Source organism: Capricornis sumatraensis, chromosome 5 (genome assembly GCF_032405125.1).
Source record: "Capricornis sumatraensis isolate serow.1 chromosome 5, serow.2, whole genome shotgun sequence".
Lineage (NCBI taxonomy): Eukaryota > Metazoa > Chordata > Mammalia > Artiodactyla > Bovidae > Capricornis > Capricornis sumatraensis.
In genome coordinates, this window is record NC_091073.1 from 14,621,035 (window position 1) to 14,639,020 (window position 17,986).

The following is a 17,986-nucleotide window of genomic DNA, read 5'->3' on the forward strand; positions in this document are numbered from 1 at the left end:
ATCTAAGGTTGTTGGCTTAACTTAACAAATTAATTAGTTTATCATTACTTACTATATCAATTGATGTTATTTGGATCCATACTTACTATTATAGAAATCATTCATTACAACATTATTTCTCATGTTGCAATCACTATATGTAAACCAACTGAAGCAAATATAGGTACTTTACAATGTAAAGACAGGCAACCAGGATCTGTTTCTGATTTTAATAATTTTGGGTGAGTAACATTCAAAAATTAGAAGTCAGGGTGTGTTGGAATGCCAGGGCTTCAAAATCAAGACAACTCTGTAAAGCAAAAAAGTTAATAAACTGTTAAATCTGAAACGAGCAGCATATATGCTTTAGTTAACTTCAAAGATAATTCACTTCGTCTGAGGCAGAAACAAATCAGTGTTTGTGAATGGCAGACTTTCACCACTGCTCCCCACATTTTTTCCCTGTCAGTGGGCCACATGATTGGAAGTCCAAGTGTGTCCAGGCTGTTTTCCCTTTTTTCTTATTTGCTGGTAACAGTAACAGAAGAGGCCCACACCAGATGGTGTCTCTTTTTCTTCTCTCCCGAGCCTAAGGGTCTCTTGCCTAATGGACTGAATTTGAACATAAAGGTTAGAAAGTTTCACCTTCGTTTATGACGTTATGTGAGCTTGCTAGGATGGCACTGCATTGTGGATGGTATTAAAAGAAGCTGCAGGCAAGGGGACTGGCCCTACTTCCTCGTGAGATAATTACCCACAGTTGACCCTTGAACAGTGTGGGGTTAGGGTTGCTGACCCTCCATGCAAAAATCCACATGTAACTTTACAGTCTGCCTTCCATATGTGCTGTTTTGTATCCTCAGATTCAACCAACAGTGGATCATATAATATGTATTTATTAATAGATAAAAATTCCACATACAAGTGGACCCTCCCAGTTCAAACCTGTATCATTCAAGGGTTAACTGTACTTTCTGTGGCACTCTTAGTCAAAAAATACATTAGTGACTTCAGCATAGAATTAGAGCAAGTTGCTGTCTAGATCAGCTTTTCAGACGTTTAGGTGTTCTGAGTCTCTTCCTTGGGGTCTTATTAAAATGCAGATTCAGGCAAGGGCTGGTGGGTGATGGGACTGGGAAGTTGTTTAATGGGTACAGAGTTACAATTTGGTGAGATGAGCAGAGTTCTGGAGATTGGTTGCAAAATAGCATCAATGTACTTAATCACTATTGAACTGTATGCTTAACATTGCTATTGCTATTGCTAAGTCACTTCAGTCATGTCCGACTCTGTGCGACCCCATAGACGGCAGCCCACCAGGCTCCCCCGTCCCTGGGATCCTCCAGGCAAGAACACTGGGGTGGGTTGCCATTTCCTTCTCCAATGCATGAAAGTGAAAGTGAAGTTGCTCAGTCATGTCCGACTTAACGACCCCACAGACTGCGGCCTTCCAGGCTCCTCCATCCATGGGATTTTGCAGGCAAGAGTACTGGAGTGGGTTGCTTTTATGACAGGTGTATTTTATGTCAATTAAAAATTTTCTGATAGTCCTGAAGGGAGGAGCTGCTCTGTGGGTTCTGTGCCCCTGACCTTTTCTATGACTATGGAGGCCAGCGGTCCTCCCCATCCCTGGCCACAGACACAGGATGGACCATGACAGAGAAAATGAACCTTAACTGTGTCGCACACTAAAGAAAAAAAGGTTCTGATTCAGCTGGTTTGAGGAGGGGTCTGAGAATGCAGTTCTCACAAGTTTCTAAGTGGTACCAGTGGTGCACAGATTATACTTGGAGTAGTAAGACTCTAGATAACTGGGCTATGGATGGACTCTAGGGGAGCAGCTGAAGAACCCTGGTTGTACCATCTGAACCTAAGTACTTACTCAGTCTGTTATTCTATACTGTTTAACCCATCAGTCCTCTTAAAAAGAAGTTTGCCTTTTACACATTGATTTTTAATACAGGTTTCCAGACAGTTAAAATGTGGGGATAAACTACAGCAGGACAAGCTGAGATGACTTAAGGATAGCTTGAAAGTGAAAGTGTTAGTTGCTCAGCTGTGTCTGACTTTGAGATCCCATGGATTGTACCCTGCCAAGCTGCTCTTTCCAGGAATTCTCCAGGCAAGAATACTGGAGTGGGTTGCCATTCCCTTCTCCAGGGGATCTTCCCAACCCAGGGATCAAACCCAGGTCACCTGCATTGCAGGCAGATTCTTTACTGTCTGAGTCACCAGCGAAAACCAAGGATAGCTTAACATTTCGGTGGATGAATCTGCATAAGGAGAGCTTGAAGTGAAAAAGTGAAAGTGAAGGTCACTTAGTTGTGTCCAACTCTTTGTGACCCCACGGACTATATAGTCCATGGAATTCTCCAGGCTAGAATACTGGAGTGGGTAGCCTTTCCCTTCTCCAGGGGATCTTCCCAACCCAGAGATCAAACCGGGATCTCCTGCATTGCAGGCGGATTCTTTACCAACTGAGCTATGCAGGATAGCTTAATGTTATGCAAATTCATCCACAAAATCACCCGTCTAAATTACTGCAGAGAATAAAAAGTTTCTTCCTGTGTCACGTGTTTGCAAAGCACAGTTGCTCAAAGGAAGAATTAAGAAATAGTGAAGTCAATTATCAAGCCGGCTCTTCTGGCTCAGAAAACCTTTGTCAAATTAAATACTTTTTGAGCACAAATAAAATACTATAAAGTACTAGGCATGTGTCTAAAACTTTTGAAAGTGTATTCTCATTGACAACAAATGAGAAAGAGATCAAATTTTCTCCTAGCAGTTGATGGGTTCTTGCTGAATCCACTCTGTATTTGCTGTTGTATCTCAAGCAAGCCAATATACCTTGGGTTTGGAGGGAGAAAATATTAACATCCAGAATATTAGGAATTGTGTATGGTTAAGGGATTGGGGGCAGGAGGAAGAGAGGATGACAGAGGATGAGATGGCTGGATGGCATCACCGACTCGATGGACGTGAGTCTGAGTGAACTCCAGAAGTTGGTGATGGACAGGGAGGCCTGGCGTGCTGTGACTCATGGGGTCGCAAAGAGTCGGACATGACTGAGCGACTGAACTGAACTGAACTGAAGGTGGTTAAAAGCTGAGAGTTGAGTATAATTCCTTTGTCACTACCATCTTGGGTCCCAAATGCTGAGATGGGGCAGAGACCTTGCTTGCCTGAACTTCAGCAGTAGGTTGGAACCCTGTAGAGGTAAGTGTCTATCAAGTATTTCTTTTCAGATCCTTTGAAAATTTCCCCCAAACCAATTCGCTGCTGCCACTGTACCTTTGCATCCGGTAAACATGGTCCAAACACTTCCAACAAAAGTCTATCTTCTTTCACTGCTTTTTCAAAATCTGCAAAAGATATCCTGCCATCGTTGTCATAATCCTAGAGAGGAAGATGATTTCTTGGTAAATGACAGAGTAGTTAATTTTAATTCTGCATGGAAAATAACTGTAGAATAAAAGATTTTACCAATTCAAACAAGTTCACACTTACGTAGGCACTACCTGCGCACGTCAAAAGATGCTTATTTATGGAGGCAACTTACTTTGTTCCTTTTAATCTAATACCTGATATTATGAATAGAATGTCTCTCCACATTTCCCAAATTAAAGCTCTAACCACTGCAAATGGGATCATATTTGAAGGTGGGGGTCTTTGGGAGGTAAGTTTGGTTTAGATGAGGTCACGAAGGTAGGGCCCCAACGTGCTATTAGTGTCCCTATGAGTAAAAGGAAGGCCAAAGCTCCCTCTCTCTGCTACGTGAGGACTCACTGAGAAGGCGGCTGTCAGCAAGGCAAGAAGAGCTCTCAGCCAGGAAGTGAACCTGGCAGGTTCACTTTCATCTTGGGCTTCTCAGACTCCCCAAATTGTGAGAAATAAACTCCAGTTGTTTCATCTACCCAGAATATGATACTTTGTCACAGCAGCCCCAGCGTTACCTTAGGCATGTAAAACCCTGTCCCTCGGGGGGCTTCCCTGGTGGGCCGGCAGCTAGCATCCCGCACACCACAACTAAGACCCGGTGAGGCCAGATAAGGAAATAATAATAATCAAAATCCTTAAAGGACTTCTAACCGAGTTGGGGAAATAAAACAGAAAATTGGAGGAAGCCCGTTATCATCCTGCTACTTTTGTGATGAAAATAGTGCCAGATTCTTAATTTTGGTCTTGTTTCACAAAGCACCTCTTAAACTTGAGACAAGGATATAACGAAAAATGTGTAAAAGTGAAGTTGCCTAATAAGGAGCAGGCACTGAGAGAGCAAGAAGGACTAGGATCATGGGAAGAAGCTCGCAGACTTCCTCTAGGCCCTTAAGGATGGTTGGGGTGTAGATAGGTGGCAAGGAAGAGCAGAGGAATGGCTCAGCATGGATTTTGACAGTAAGCCGGAATGCAAGTCAGGAAGCAGGCAGGCCAGGCTGGGATGCAGTGTTCATGACAGGGACTATGGGAAGTTTACTAAATCACGTGCATAGATTATGAATAGTTTTAACTGCTTCATTCAATTTGGATTTGACTTGATAGGTCCTTATTTTTTCACTTCTGGGCATAACTAAATCAAGGTTGCTGGGGGGCTGTAATTAAAGAAAGGTTTGAATAATTTTCAGAAAAAGATTCACTCCATAACATTTTCTTTCCAAAAGAAGGGGGTGGGTGGACCTTGTGGTCCAGTGGTTAACGCTCCATGCTCCCAACGCAGGGAGCCCAGCCAGGTTCAGTCACCCTTCAGGGAACCAGATCCTGCACTCTGCAACTAAAGATCCTATGTGCTGCAGCTGAGACCCAGTGCAGCCAAGTAGGTTAAAAAAAAAAAAAAAAACCACCTATTTTAAAAGAAGGAGTGGGTGTGGTACTGGGAAGGATACTGTCTCAAGAAGTCTGCCCTCCCACCTCTCAGTGGCTACTGAGCATTTCCAATGGAAGAGGACACCCTCTGGTATGTTAGCTGAATCTGAGACTCGGCAGACCGTCTCATCGCTTACTTCCTGAACTCCAAAGAGGTAGTGAGCTGGACCCTGGTGGCCTCAGTCTTAAACGATTGGTATCCAGTCTAGGGTCACAGGAAGAAAAAGAAATCACTATGGCCATAATCAAGAGGTGTTACTGGTTTCACTGAAAGATAAAATTTGCACTTCATTTTCCATCATGCCCTTGTATAAACCTATCTGCACTTCAGTTTTCTCACCTGCAAAATAGAGAGAATATTTTCTACTTCATACTGTTGTTTCGAAGATGAAACATGTTTAAATATTAAACTTCTGTGAAGGGCCCAGCATGTAGTAAGCACTTTATACGGGTTATTTCATTATGAGTGTTGAGATGGATGAGAAAGCAAAGGTCATGAAGACAGACTACAGTGGCATTCAATTTTAAAAGAACTAAATCTATCACCCTCCTTCCCAGATAAGGAGGATTTACTGATAGTGCAATAATAAATAAAAATAACATTCATTTAATGTAGTGCATCATTTAATAACCCAGCCATCCCATAAATATTTATGAAGTAACCACTGTCAGCCAGGCACTGCTTTAGGCAATGGATAGAGCAGAGATCAAACAAGAACTCCTGCCCTCACGAAGGTTACATTCAGTACGTAGGGAAATAAATCATTACTTTAGCTTTCTCACACCCACTTGACTGGATATAGTGAATTACAACTTTTTTATTCTTACCATTTTCTTCAATGCTATATCTACCAACTCTCTTATTCCTTCATCAGTCTCTTCTTCAGGTGACTGTTGGTGCAGACTGTTCTTCAACATGTCATATATTCTCTCTCGAGAAATGTAACCGTCACCATTGAAATAATAAACTTCGAAACAAACTTTTCAAAGCATAAGAAGTTAATAGATATGGATAAAAGGAGTTAAAATGTCATTAGTCTTCTCAGTTATTTCAGTATGTAATTAAAGAAGGATAGAAACAGTTTATACAATCTACAGTCTAGACTCAATGGACTCAGTAGACATGAATTTGAGCAAATCCTGGGAGAAAGTGGAGGACAGAGGAGCCTGGCGTGCTGCAGTCCCTGGGGGTCACAAAGAGCCAGACATGACTTAGCGACTAAACAATAACATTCTACACGGTGGAGAATTTTATAAATCTTTCCACAAGACTAAATATCCTTTGTGAGATAGACACACACACACATATGTGAATAAAGTCTTTCTTTTCATAAATACACATATAAATATGTCTGTGTATCTTACTGCTATAATTTCCTTCTTACACAGAGTAAAAAAGCCAGTGCATACACATCACTATATCACTGACAAAAAAAATTTTTCAATATATTTGGGTAGTGAGTCTGTCATCTCCTTGGAGACTGACCATTTCACTATCCAGAATGATCCATCTCTCCCTGGAGAACGATTTCTATGATTTCCACTGCACCATGTAAGCACTACTACAGTTTATCATACCTTCATCCCACAAATGACCTTATTCAGGTCCTGGGAATATAGCAGAGAAGTAGTAAGTAATCTACTTGAGTTAGTAATCTAATTAAATGTTTTTAGAAAAAAAGGAAGGGGGGGAGGGGAGAGAGGGAGAGAGACAAGGAAAGAAAGAAGAGCAAGATAGGAAGAAAAGAAGGGAGGGAGGGAGGGAGGGAGGGAGGAAGAAAAAGAACCATGTATTAAATTCCAGAGTATCAGATTAGCTCTTTTGTTGCATTTTTCTAATATATAGCATATATGAGCTTGTGACACAACCCTACTAGAAATAGTATTTTCCCCAAATTAACATGTCTTGAAATATATAATACATGAAGTATTTTTAGGCAGTGAGATTAGAAAAGGAAAAAAACATTGATAGTGTGGTGCTATTCATTATATCCTGGCTTCCCTGCTGGCTCAGTGGTAATGCAGGGGACATGGGTTTGATCCCTGGGTCGGGAATATCCCTGGAGAAGAAAATGGCAACCCATTCCAGTATTCTTGCCTGTGAAATCCCATGGACAGAGAGCATAACAGGCAACAGTCCATGGGGTGGCAAATGAGTTGGACATGACTTAAAGACTAAACAACAGCAATTCATCATGTCTGGCTGCACTTCGTCACGAACCCTTTCACAAGAATTTACATTCATGAAACTTCACTTTTCATTTCTCAGTGAGACTTCTGTATAAGAACACTGCAATTATAAGGAACAAGTGACTACTATACTTAATGGTATCCTGTGAAAATTAGACTGGAGAAAAGTGGGGGGAAAAACATGTAAGTAAAAAAAGGAATTATACAATGTTGTATGTCAATTGGAGAAGGCACTGGAAACCCACTCCAATACTCTTGCCTGGAGAGTCCCACGGATGGAGGAGCCTGGTGGGCTGCAGTCCATAGAGTCGCAAAGAGTCGGACACAACTGAGCGACTTCACTCTCACTTTTCACTTTCATGCACTGGAGAAGGAAATGGCAACCCACTCCAGTGTTCTTCCCTGGAGAATCCCAGGGACGGTGGAGCCTGGTGGGCTGCCGTCTATGAAGTCGCACAGAGTCGGACATGATTAAAGCGACTTAGCAGCAGCAACGGTATGTCAATTATACTTCAAATTTTTAAGTATTAAGGAAAAAAAAAATACCTCCCCCCAATAAAACAGAGAAACAAAAGTCATAAACGTCAAATACAGTTGATGAGTCTTTAAAATGTTACTATCATTTTAAAAACATGTATTTAACTTAGAGATTTTCTTTTGACCATCCCAAATCCAGAATCAAGTGGCAGAAGGGATAAAAATTTGCTTACATACTTAGAACTCTGCAGTTTTTCCTAAGTAATTTGACATTTGTTCCCTTGAACACTGTTGTTTAAAATTGTTCCTATTCTCTTTCTAGGTTTCACACCCCAAATCCTGGCACAGGAGGTGTCAAACATAGAAAACACGCATCACTTCAGGGGTACAGGTGAGGTGAGCCAGAGCTAGCGCTACGAAATTGTGAATTGGGAGATTTTCGTCTTTGGAATTCCTAACGACGCTTTTCTGTAGGAAGCTCCCTTTATAATACTTCCTTCCTTTGGGATCTCATTGCCTCAGTCTTATTCCCGCTCTTTATTCACCTGCACTTACTCTAACAATAGAGTGTTGATGTCTGACAGTTGCGTGCTCTACCTTGTTTTGTGTTAAGCCCTCATACTTTCTCGGAGGAAAAGACAAGCAATAGTCCCACTGGGAACTACTGTGGCTGCCCATATTCAAGGCCCGTTTCCTGCTGAGCCCAGACACAGCCCCAGAGATCTCAGCCTTGCCTGTGACCATAGCTGGCACCCATCCTGACCTGTAGCTGCTGTTATCTGCCCAGGCCTTGAGCCAAAGAGCCATCCTTGGTGGTATCTGATTGTTACAGAACTAGTGAAGTAAGAGTCCTGGGTCTAGGGACTCGCCTATAAAATAGGTCGCTCATTTCCTCGGCCTTTTCTTTCCCCAGCTCTCATGAACTACTTTTGCAAGAGTGCTATAGAGAATAACACTGAGTTTATATTTAAAAAAAAATTATTTATGGATTAATTAAATATAAAATTGACTATATGTTAATATTTATATAGAAATCTTACACTTCAGCTTTTCTTCAAAAGTCCCTCGAAGAAACACTGATAGTCCTTTAACCCACTCTTTCACATTTATGTAGTTATCATTGTCTTTGTCAAATGCAAAAAATACTGAAAGAAAAAGAATGTGTTAGTGTATTGTAATTTATAGCTATTATTCAAGAGCAGTATGAATAGAAAAAAAAAGTATTTCCTCCTACAAAGAGGGGGACAAAAGGTTTTGGCACAATCTTTCTTGAAAGAATAAAAAATAACTGGAAGTATATTTCCCATAGATTTTTACAGAAAGAAGCCATTCTCCTCCCCATGGTTAATGATGAGCATCACTTGTGATGTTTTGTATGGCTATTTTGAGGAAAAAAGACCAACAATGTAGATAATCAATGTGGTAATTTTTACTATTCTGAAAAGAGTGGTAAAATCCTGTTCTAAAGAATCTGTATTATACCTAAAGATCAATTAGTAAAATAATACATTATTTTAAAAATTACCAATGAAATTTTGGTATTATCCCATAGAAAATAAATTATTATTTACTCTTTTGGGGGTAATGGAAACATTAATTATTTTGACTATGGACTTCCCAGGTGGCTCAGTGGTAAAGAACCCGCCAAGCAGTAGATGCAAGAGATGAGAGTTCAGTCCCTGGGTTAGGAAGATCCCCTGGAGAAGGAAATGGCAACCCACTGCAGTATTCTTGCCTGGAAAATGTCATGGACAGAGGAGCCTGGTGGGCTACAGTCCATGGGGGTTGCAAAGAGTCGGATATAACTGAGCGCCACCACATGACATGATATTGTTTTCATGGTGTATACACATGTCAAGACTAAAAGTTTGTTACTGAAACTGGATCACGTTATATAATTTCCTATTTTAAATATAAAATTATTTAATTTTTTTCAATACAATGAGTAATTTTCTTATTGTGTTGAAGAAGTCAACATGTCTTTACATATTTTACATGTCTACAGCATAGGAATCCAAAGACAACGGAAACCACAAACTTATCTTTAAAAAAAAATACTGCCCGTTTATTTAGTTCATTATTGGTTCTTTCTCAAAGTACTACAGCTATGAGACAACTTGAGTGAGTTTATAATAAAATCCATCCTCATGATCAAATCAAATGTACTGTTCTAAATCAGTAGCACTACCAGAATTATATTTATAGTTTTTACATTAAAAAATTTCAGGCTTTGGTGAAAACTGAATATATGTGTGTATATATATATATATATATGTGTGTGTGTGTGTGTGTGTGTGTGTGTACACACACACACACACACCTGCCATGTCAGCTTGGTCCATTTCAGTCTCCATGACCCCTTACCCCTATTCATTAGCACATCATCAGTCATTCCGAATATGCAGTGCAGGATCACTCGAAATGTGTTACGATCTAGTCCAGCGTTAGCAAGCTTCATATCACCTCTTCCCACCACGTTGTGAAAAATTCTTATGAGACACTCTATTTCACTCTTTTTGACTGTAAAATGAAAATACAAATAAATACAACTTAGATTTAACCTTTGAGTTCTCCAACCCAATTAAATATATTTTATTAATTAGGTATTTTGTTTCTCTGATGCACTAGTGGTTTAAAAACTGTGACATGGACTTGTTACTTAAGAGCTCACACAATCAAGATAGATGCCACTCAGATGTCTCATTAAGACAGTATATAAATGTTAAGTGATGTCATATAACACTCCCCACTATAGACATGTGACATCTGTATGAGAAAGGGTTGTGCTATTTTCATGAGAGTAGACTTTGAACTGGGCCCTGAAGGATGCAGAGCATTTACCCAGAAAGCAATGTATTCAGGGTGGTAAAGTGGAGAGCTCCAGGAGGAGGGAATAACATGAGTCAAGTAAAGAACTGAGACTGAGGTTGAATGCGTTTTGTTGGGAGCACAGCAAGCTGGAAAGAAGTGAAAAACAAGACTGAAGAGGACAGGCTTTTGACAGAGAGCCTTGAATGCCTGGTCAGAAGATTAACGTTTATTTTACTGGAGCAGGCTTTCTTGTGGTATCATCTTTGGAGCCTCTGTATGAAAATCATCCACCTCTCATTGCTCGTCAAAGGCCTTGCCCCAGACCTACTAAGTCACAGTTACCAACAATGGGTCCAGGAGCTACCTTTGAAACAAAAGCTCAGCTAATTCTATGCTGTTAGGGTTGAGAAGTGGTTTAAGAAAACCCACCTGGCAAAGTTGTATTGAAGGGGAAAACTGGAAGCCTAGAAGCCTGGTGTGGAGCAATAAGCTTTGGTTAGGACCACAGAAACGAGGTCAGAAAGCAGGTAGGGAGCCTGATACGCTATTTAAGAAGCACATAGGTGACTCTAATGCACTGTCCGAACTGAGAACTAAGTGATTAGGCTTTGTAGGTTGGGGGTACTGGACTTAAGTATCTGGGTTCCACTTCCATTTCTTATCCTACATAGCTGACTTAACACAATTCAACTTCTGTATGCCTCAGAGTCCCCACCTGTAAAATTTGAGTATTATTCTAGATGATCTCTGAGATTCCCTCAGTTTCTAAAAGTCTGATTCTATAAATTAAAGATGATTTGAGAGAACTAGGAGTTAGGAGGGAAGCTGGTTACTAGTTCTATTTCTCTCTTCCTTCTTCTCCCTCCCTCTTTTGGGGAGGGTGGAGGAAGAAGTATTTTTTTAGGTTTTGTCTTTGAGATGATTTCAAGTTACCCAACAGAAACCAATGAGAACTGACAGCAAATATGCAGTTTACATTAGGGCTTCTAACATGGTCGGAATGACTTGACTCTCAGGGAAAAGGCTGATAAATCTATAGAATAAACAATTAAGATACCTAATATTATTTATGAACTGAATTACATTCTCAGGCTTCATACATAGCCCCCAAATTTGACATAAAAGTCATTTTTATCCATCTAATAAGCATTTATTAAGGGCTTCCCATGAACCTAGGCAATGAGTACACCATCATTTCTGCCCTTAATTTATAACACTTTGGTCAAGAGACAAAGAAGTGAAATAAAAGTGTTACAAACACTGTGATTAAAGTGTTTGGTAGTGACCCAAAGAAAGGAACCATTAAGTGGGGAAAGGCAGTAAGTGAGTAAGACGGGGCTCCAGGAAAAGGTGTCACTTGAGCTAAAGCAGTCACAGGAGTAAGCATTTACGAGGAGGCAGTTTGAAGGCAGGGTGGCATATTCTCAGAGCTACAGACGGTTTGGTGCAGCTAGGTGGCAGAACTGTTTGACTTTACAGAGGGGCTTATTGAAAAATTTTGGCTGGCAAGTTAACAGGATCAGATTTGCATTTAAGGAGGATCACTTTGTCAGTGGAGTCTTGAAACTGCCTTATGAATGGTCAATTTAGATGTGACAGGTTATACTTTCCCAGATAATTTTAAATTCTGTCCCACTCATATGCTCTTCTTACAATGAGACTTCTGATACTTCTCCCTTAGAAAGATGGGGTTTGTGTCTCCTTCAATTAAAACTAGGGGGATTTTTTGACCACCATTTCAACCAAGAGTACAGTGGAAATAAAGCAATGTGCCTTTTCAAGACTTGGTCACAGAAGGGGCTGCAGGTGCTCTGAGGACAAAAACCGTCTCTTTTTTCCCCTTCTTTTATGGAATATGAGGAGGAACACAGCTCAGGTGTGTGGACACAACTTATGGCGCACACATTACATGAACGTTTGCCTGAAACTAGCCCTACTCAACTCTGAAGGAGAATTAACGTGTGAGTATTACAGCAATGCAAAATGGATATCTGAAGAGAGTGAGTCAGGAGTCAGGAACGCTCTGAATCAGATACAAGTTATCCAACAAAATAATCAAGCATTTTAAACACAGTCTTCAGCAGGTAGTAACTTCCTCTGAGTTTTATCTATGCAGCTCATTTCATTATATCTAAAGACCTTACACGTGTGGTCAAAGAACCCCTGTAAATGATACTTGAGAAACTGTGGGTAATGAGAATGGTGTTCATAAACTAGAGATTGACCCATTATTCATTACACTTCTTAGTTTGGAATAGTTTTATAAGAGATGCAGCCAGAATAAGATTCCCATAAACTCTTCACTGTTTCTTCCTGCTGACATCTTACACAACCATGGGGCATTTGTCAAAACTAGTACACTGACATTGGCACATTATTATTGACTAAATTATAGATTTCACCCATTTTCCCACCAGTTTCCTCTTTTTTTTACATTCTAGGATCCTATGCGGGATCCACGTGGCTCTCATGTCTCCTCCAATCCTGCAGGTTTTCAGTCTTAGTCCTTTTCATAACCTTGACAGTTTTTATTTTGCATAATGTTTCTCAACTTAGGTTTGCCTAATGCTTTCCTCGTAATTAAATTGTGGTTGTGTTTTGGGGAAGAAGACTAGAGGGTGAAGTGCTGCTCTTGTCGCGTATCAGGTACATGACACTAACGTGAGGTATCCCTGCTGCTAAGCAGGATCACCCGGCTAAGTCAGTCGACAGTTTCTCCACTGAGTCTACTTGCCCTTTCTCTATTCCTTAGAAGCCAGTCTCTCATGATAAAGGTTTAATTAAACTCCACTTCACAGGGCAGGGGTATTTATACTATTAAATTCTTCAAAGGAAGATTTGTCTCTTTTCCTTTTTTTAAATCATTTACATCAGTATGAAGTCACATATGTTTACTTTAGGCCAATACTATGTCACTTATCAACAATCTTGCTGCCCAAGTTGTTTCAGCTTCGGCCGCTGGGAGCTTTCCAGTTGGCTCTTCTCTTTCACATGCCCTCACCCCTTTGCAACACTTCCTTGCTTTCTGGCACTACTCGCCAGTCCCATCTTGTATTACCCGTGTGGAATAACAGGCAGGAAAAAAAAATTGGTCTTTCCCCTTGGTTTCTGGCACAGAGCTCCTAAATCCCTTAGCATTTCCTTGTTGACAGGAATGTCTTTTGTTCTAATGAGGTGACTGTTGGTTCTTCCTAGGTGGGAGCTTGTCACCAGAAAAACCAAGTCGTTTAAAAGCGTGGAAATTTTAGTTCCACCTCCATCCCTTCTCCAGAGGGGGGCTGGAAATAGAGTTAATGATCTGTCATGGCTGTGTAATAAAACCTCCATAAAATCACCCAAAAGTGGGGCTTGAGGGAACTTCTGGGTTGGTGAACACACAAAGGTGTCCAGAGAAAGCCTGGAAACTCCACACCACTTACCACATATCTTGCTCTATGTATCTTTTCCGTCCAGCTACTCAATTATATCTTTTCATAATACATTGGTAATCTGGAGAGTAAGCTGCATCCTGAATTCTCTGAGGTGCTCTAGCAGATTAACTGAACAAAGGAGGGGGTCACGATTTGTAGCCAGTTGGTCAGAAGCACAGCTAATAACCTGGACTTGTGACTGGCATCTGGTGGGGTACCGTCTTGTAGGACTGAACTCTTAACCTGTAGAATCTGATGCTCCCCAGGTAGTGTTAAATTATAGGGACACTCAGCTAATGTCACAGAGAACCGTTTGTTGGGAAAAACCTCCACACAGTTGGGAGACCACAAGTATGAGTATGGTAGTGGTGCTAGAGTAAAGCCTGTTCAGCAGACACAGCTAGGAAATATGTACACAAACCTACATATGCACACACATTGGCTCATGTTATGTATCACAAATACAGAAAAAGCCACATATTGGACTAGTGGGCCCTTAGGTCGTCCTGGTCTAAGTCTTAAAAAAGATGATCAATTGTATTAAAAACTCCTGAGTGCTCAGAAAAGACAGGCTCATGAGTTTACAAAGTCAAACCATACTGCATTTAACTATTTCCTCCATCTGGTAGGAGTGGATCAGGGAAATTTAGTTCACTAAATACTTGGGATTTTAGCAAAATCTCTTACCTTTCTTTTAATATCTATTCAGTAACCAGTAGAGCCTAGGACAACGGTAATCTCTCAATACATGTTTGCTAAACAAATGATAATCAATCACTTGTAAATTGGAGAAGTTAAGGAATATGCTGGATCAGATTCAAGATTCAGAGTAGGTCTGAGATGCCCAAAATCAGATGAATGAAATCACATGACACTACTAAGAATAATTTAAAAATTCTTCACTTATCTTTAAAAAAGTCTGCTAATGTACATAAGTATAAAAATGACAATCTGTGTGAAAAAGACTGGGTCAATTCCCAACTCACTGTCAAACTGGGATTGACATTAAGCTACAGAATTGAAGTCTGAAGTAGAAAAGACAATTCAGATCAGGATGCTCAAACTTTATGGGTATCTAAGAATACATGAAGTGAACGATCTGGAGGCTTGGCACCACTGACAAGAGATTTTTTAAAAATACATCAAGGGTGGTACTCAGGGATCTACATTTTCAATATTAACCTTTAGGTTATGCTGATGGGGGAGCTACTCCTACCATACTACACAAATAAGAGGTCATGGCCACTGTGAACTATAGAATGTGTGGGCCCAATGCAAAATGAAAATGCAGGTCCAGTGGTTAAAACTCTGTGCACCCAATGCACGGGGCCCTCGTTACGTCCCTGGTCAGGGAACTAGATCCTGCATGCTGCAAGGAAGAGCGAAGACCCAGCATGCCACAACTAAGACCTGGCACAGCCAAATAAGTAAGTAAATACAAGTAAGAATAAAAAATAAAACATTATTTAAGTCAGTGTTAGCAGAGCCTTAAACTTAGCATGGGGTCCTATGAGAACACACAGGTTACACACCCATGAAGCCATTTACTATATACCATGAAATAATTATCTGCCTCCCCCATCAGATTAAAGGGCCATTATTTGGAAAATGGAATAATTTCTTTGCATGACTCTAGAGCAGCAATGTCTAGAACTTTCTGAGATGATGGAAATGTTCTATATCTGTGCTGTTCAATTTGGTAGCCACAAACCAATTGTTGCTATTAAACCCCGAAAAGTGGCTCTTGTGACCAAAACTGGATTTTAAGTTCTACATATTTTATTTAAATAGCTACATGAAGCTAGTAGTTACTAAAATGAACAATGTAGCTCTAGAGAGCAGTATAAATGAAGAAAGAAGTCATATTAGCTCTAGAAAACAAGAGTCTAGATCTGTCAGGGGAAAAAAAAAAGGAAACAGGTGTTTGGCAAGGTAGTGAATTTCCTTTGTGAGGTCACTGGAGATGACCAGCTGATGATCTGAGCACGGAGTCACACAATGGTAGCAGCTTGACTGGATGGCCACGTGGCACTTGAGGAACCTAGCAAATTATGAAGGTTCCCTCCTAAGAAGCTCTAAAGCAAAGCCCAGGAAAAATCGCTTCAACTTTCTGTCACACAGAACACCAAGAGAAATAAAGACAGTCCCTTCTTGAGATGGCCAAAGCAGCAATAGCTTATTAGTCCTTCCAACCCCTACCCATCATCAACCAAATTCTAGTCATGAGAGCACACTGTCTATTCTGGTCTCAACTGGAAGGACTTCAAGAACGAGAAATGATTTCAACAGCTTTTCATTGTGCCCTTACTATGGTACAACAGGGTACAGAATGACCATTAGGGACTATAATGCTGATTAATTTGAAAAAATAAAGATTATTTGGGTGTACATCAGACTAGCTCAGCCCCCACAAAAAGTCCACTGACTGGGTAACTTTACACAAACAACTTAATCTAAGATGCAGTTTCCTCACCTAAGAACATGGCTAACATCACCTACCTCAATGGGTCTGTTTCAAGAAAAGATGATGGACGTAAACCATTTTGCAGTATCTTGCCAATGAAGAGCTCAACAAACATCAGCTGTTAATAATCTGGTTATCCTGGTCACTAGCTGTTCACGTAGTTAGGGTCTGAACTGTTAACAGTAACTTAAGAATTATCAAGTGTCAAAACTTTGGAATAAGGAAGGAATGCAACTACTTTTTCTCTAAACAGCTATATCTTCTTTGTAGACGACTATATGGGATATGGGTCTCAATTTTTTTTCTCATTAAGTTTTACATGCCCGTATCTACTGATTATTTCAGAGAATTGCTTTCAAATATTAGTAACAATGATTTTAAACACACATATGGGTAGCAGACACCACTAAAAACAATTTCATCAGGAAGGGAAGAGAAGTCAGATTTCCAAAGTAAACATAATTCCCTTCTGAGTGCTCTAAAACTCCGGCTATCAGCAGCAGGCATGTCTTACTACATTCAACACTAGGTAAATCTGCTGAATGGATTTTTAGGGTAGCAGGACAACTACTGGTGGACTGATGTCTATGGGGTCGCGCAGAGTCGGACACGACTGCAGTGACTTAGCAGCAGCAGCAGGACAACAGGAGTGAAACAGGACCCAGGAGTGCTTGAGGAGCTTAGATCATTTAAAATCCAACCAAGAAAAGAGAAAACTGAATTATATCCACAATGAGATGCTTGAACAAGGTAGTGACCATCCTGCCAAGGTCACACAAGGAAAAATGGAAGTGCCCAATAAGGAGGCCATAAAGCTGGCTGAAATAAAATTACTTCCTCAAAGTCCAGAAACAAATTCTTAGAAATCAGTCAGGATTGCTTGTGGTCAGGCTTCAGAAACAAAAATTCACAAGATTACGTTTTAAAATCTGGCAGGGCAAGGAATTCTAAAAAAAAAATCTATTAGTTTTAATAAACACTTGCCATGTGCAAAAGCAGCAAGATATTTAACATCTAAAACACCTTACGTGTCTCTATCAATCTTGTGAAGTTCAGCAGTCATTTGCTGCTGTGGCTTTTGCGCCAGAGAATTCAGGGACATTGTCACAGTAAACCTTTATACTTTGAAATCTCTCATTAAAGTTCAGACTATAATAAAATCAGAACTCCGTAGGCACGTAATCCTTTAGCATTTACACTGTCATGTAAATTCTCAAGCTAGTCTTTCCACATATGTACTGTATTTTAGGACACCTGATGACTGAAATATTTTCCGTGTAAGTCCAGGGATTATCATTCACTTACTACCTGTATTTTTAAAATGACCAAAATATTAGAGAGAAAATAGGAGAACTCTACTTTGGGGTTATAAAGCACTTGTTCATGGCCAACTACCCAATGTTTTTATTTGACTGAAGATGTTCAGGCAGTGCTGGGTATCTGGTCACTACTTACAGTTGACACTCTTACTGATGGAGTCCACCAGTCTCTTCAGAACCTTCTGGTCCATGTCAAGTGCGGCTTCAAAACAATGAAGACTTCTCAGACAGCCTACTTCCAAGCCTGGGTGTCCTGAGTTGCCACTGATTCCTCAACTCACCACTCCACACCAACAGAGTGTGACCATGGCAACATCCCAGCAACCAAACACAGAAGGTTCTCAAGTAATTGGAAAAATATGCAATAATGGCAGTGATTTCAGTGATATTATTTGTGATCGGAAATATTACAGCTCATCCAATTTTGATTTTGGTGGTTCAACACCACTTAAAGTGGTATCTAAGAGTATTGCCAT

At 40.3% G+C, this 17,986-nt stretch overlaps 1 protein-coding gene across 1 annotated transcript; it reads right to left on the bottom strand.

Moving 5' to 3' along the window:
- Nucleotides 1-3,168: 3,168 nt before the first annotated feature.
- Nucleotides 3,169-17,701, bottom strand: LOC138080207 (calaxin-like). Its single transcript, XM_068973156.1, has 5 exons — nt 17,647-17,701; nt 9,871-10,026; nt 8,547-8,651; nt 5,668-5,819; nt 3,169-3,375 (listed from the first exon to the last, which is right to left on the bottom strand). The coding sequence occupies exons 1-5, from the start codon at nt 17,699-17,701 to the stop codon at nt 3,169-3,171; spliced, it is 675 nt and encodes a 224-aa protein (XP_068829257.1).
- Between the last annotated feature and the right edge of the window lie 285 nt (nt 17,702-17,986).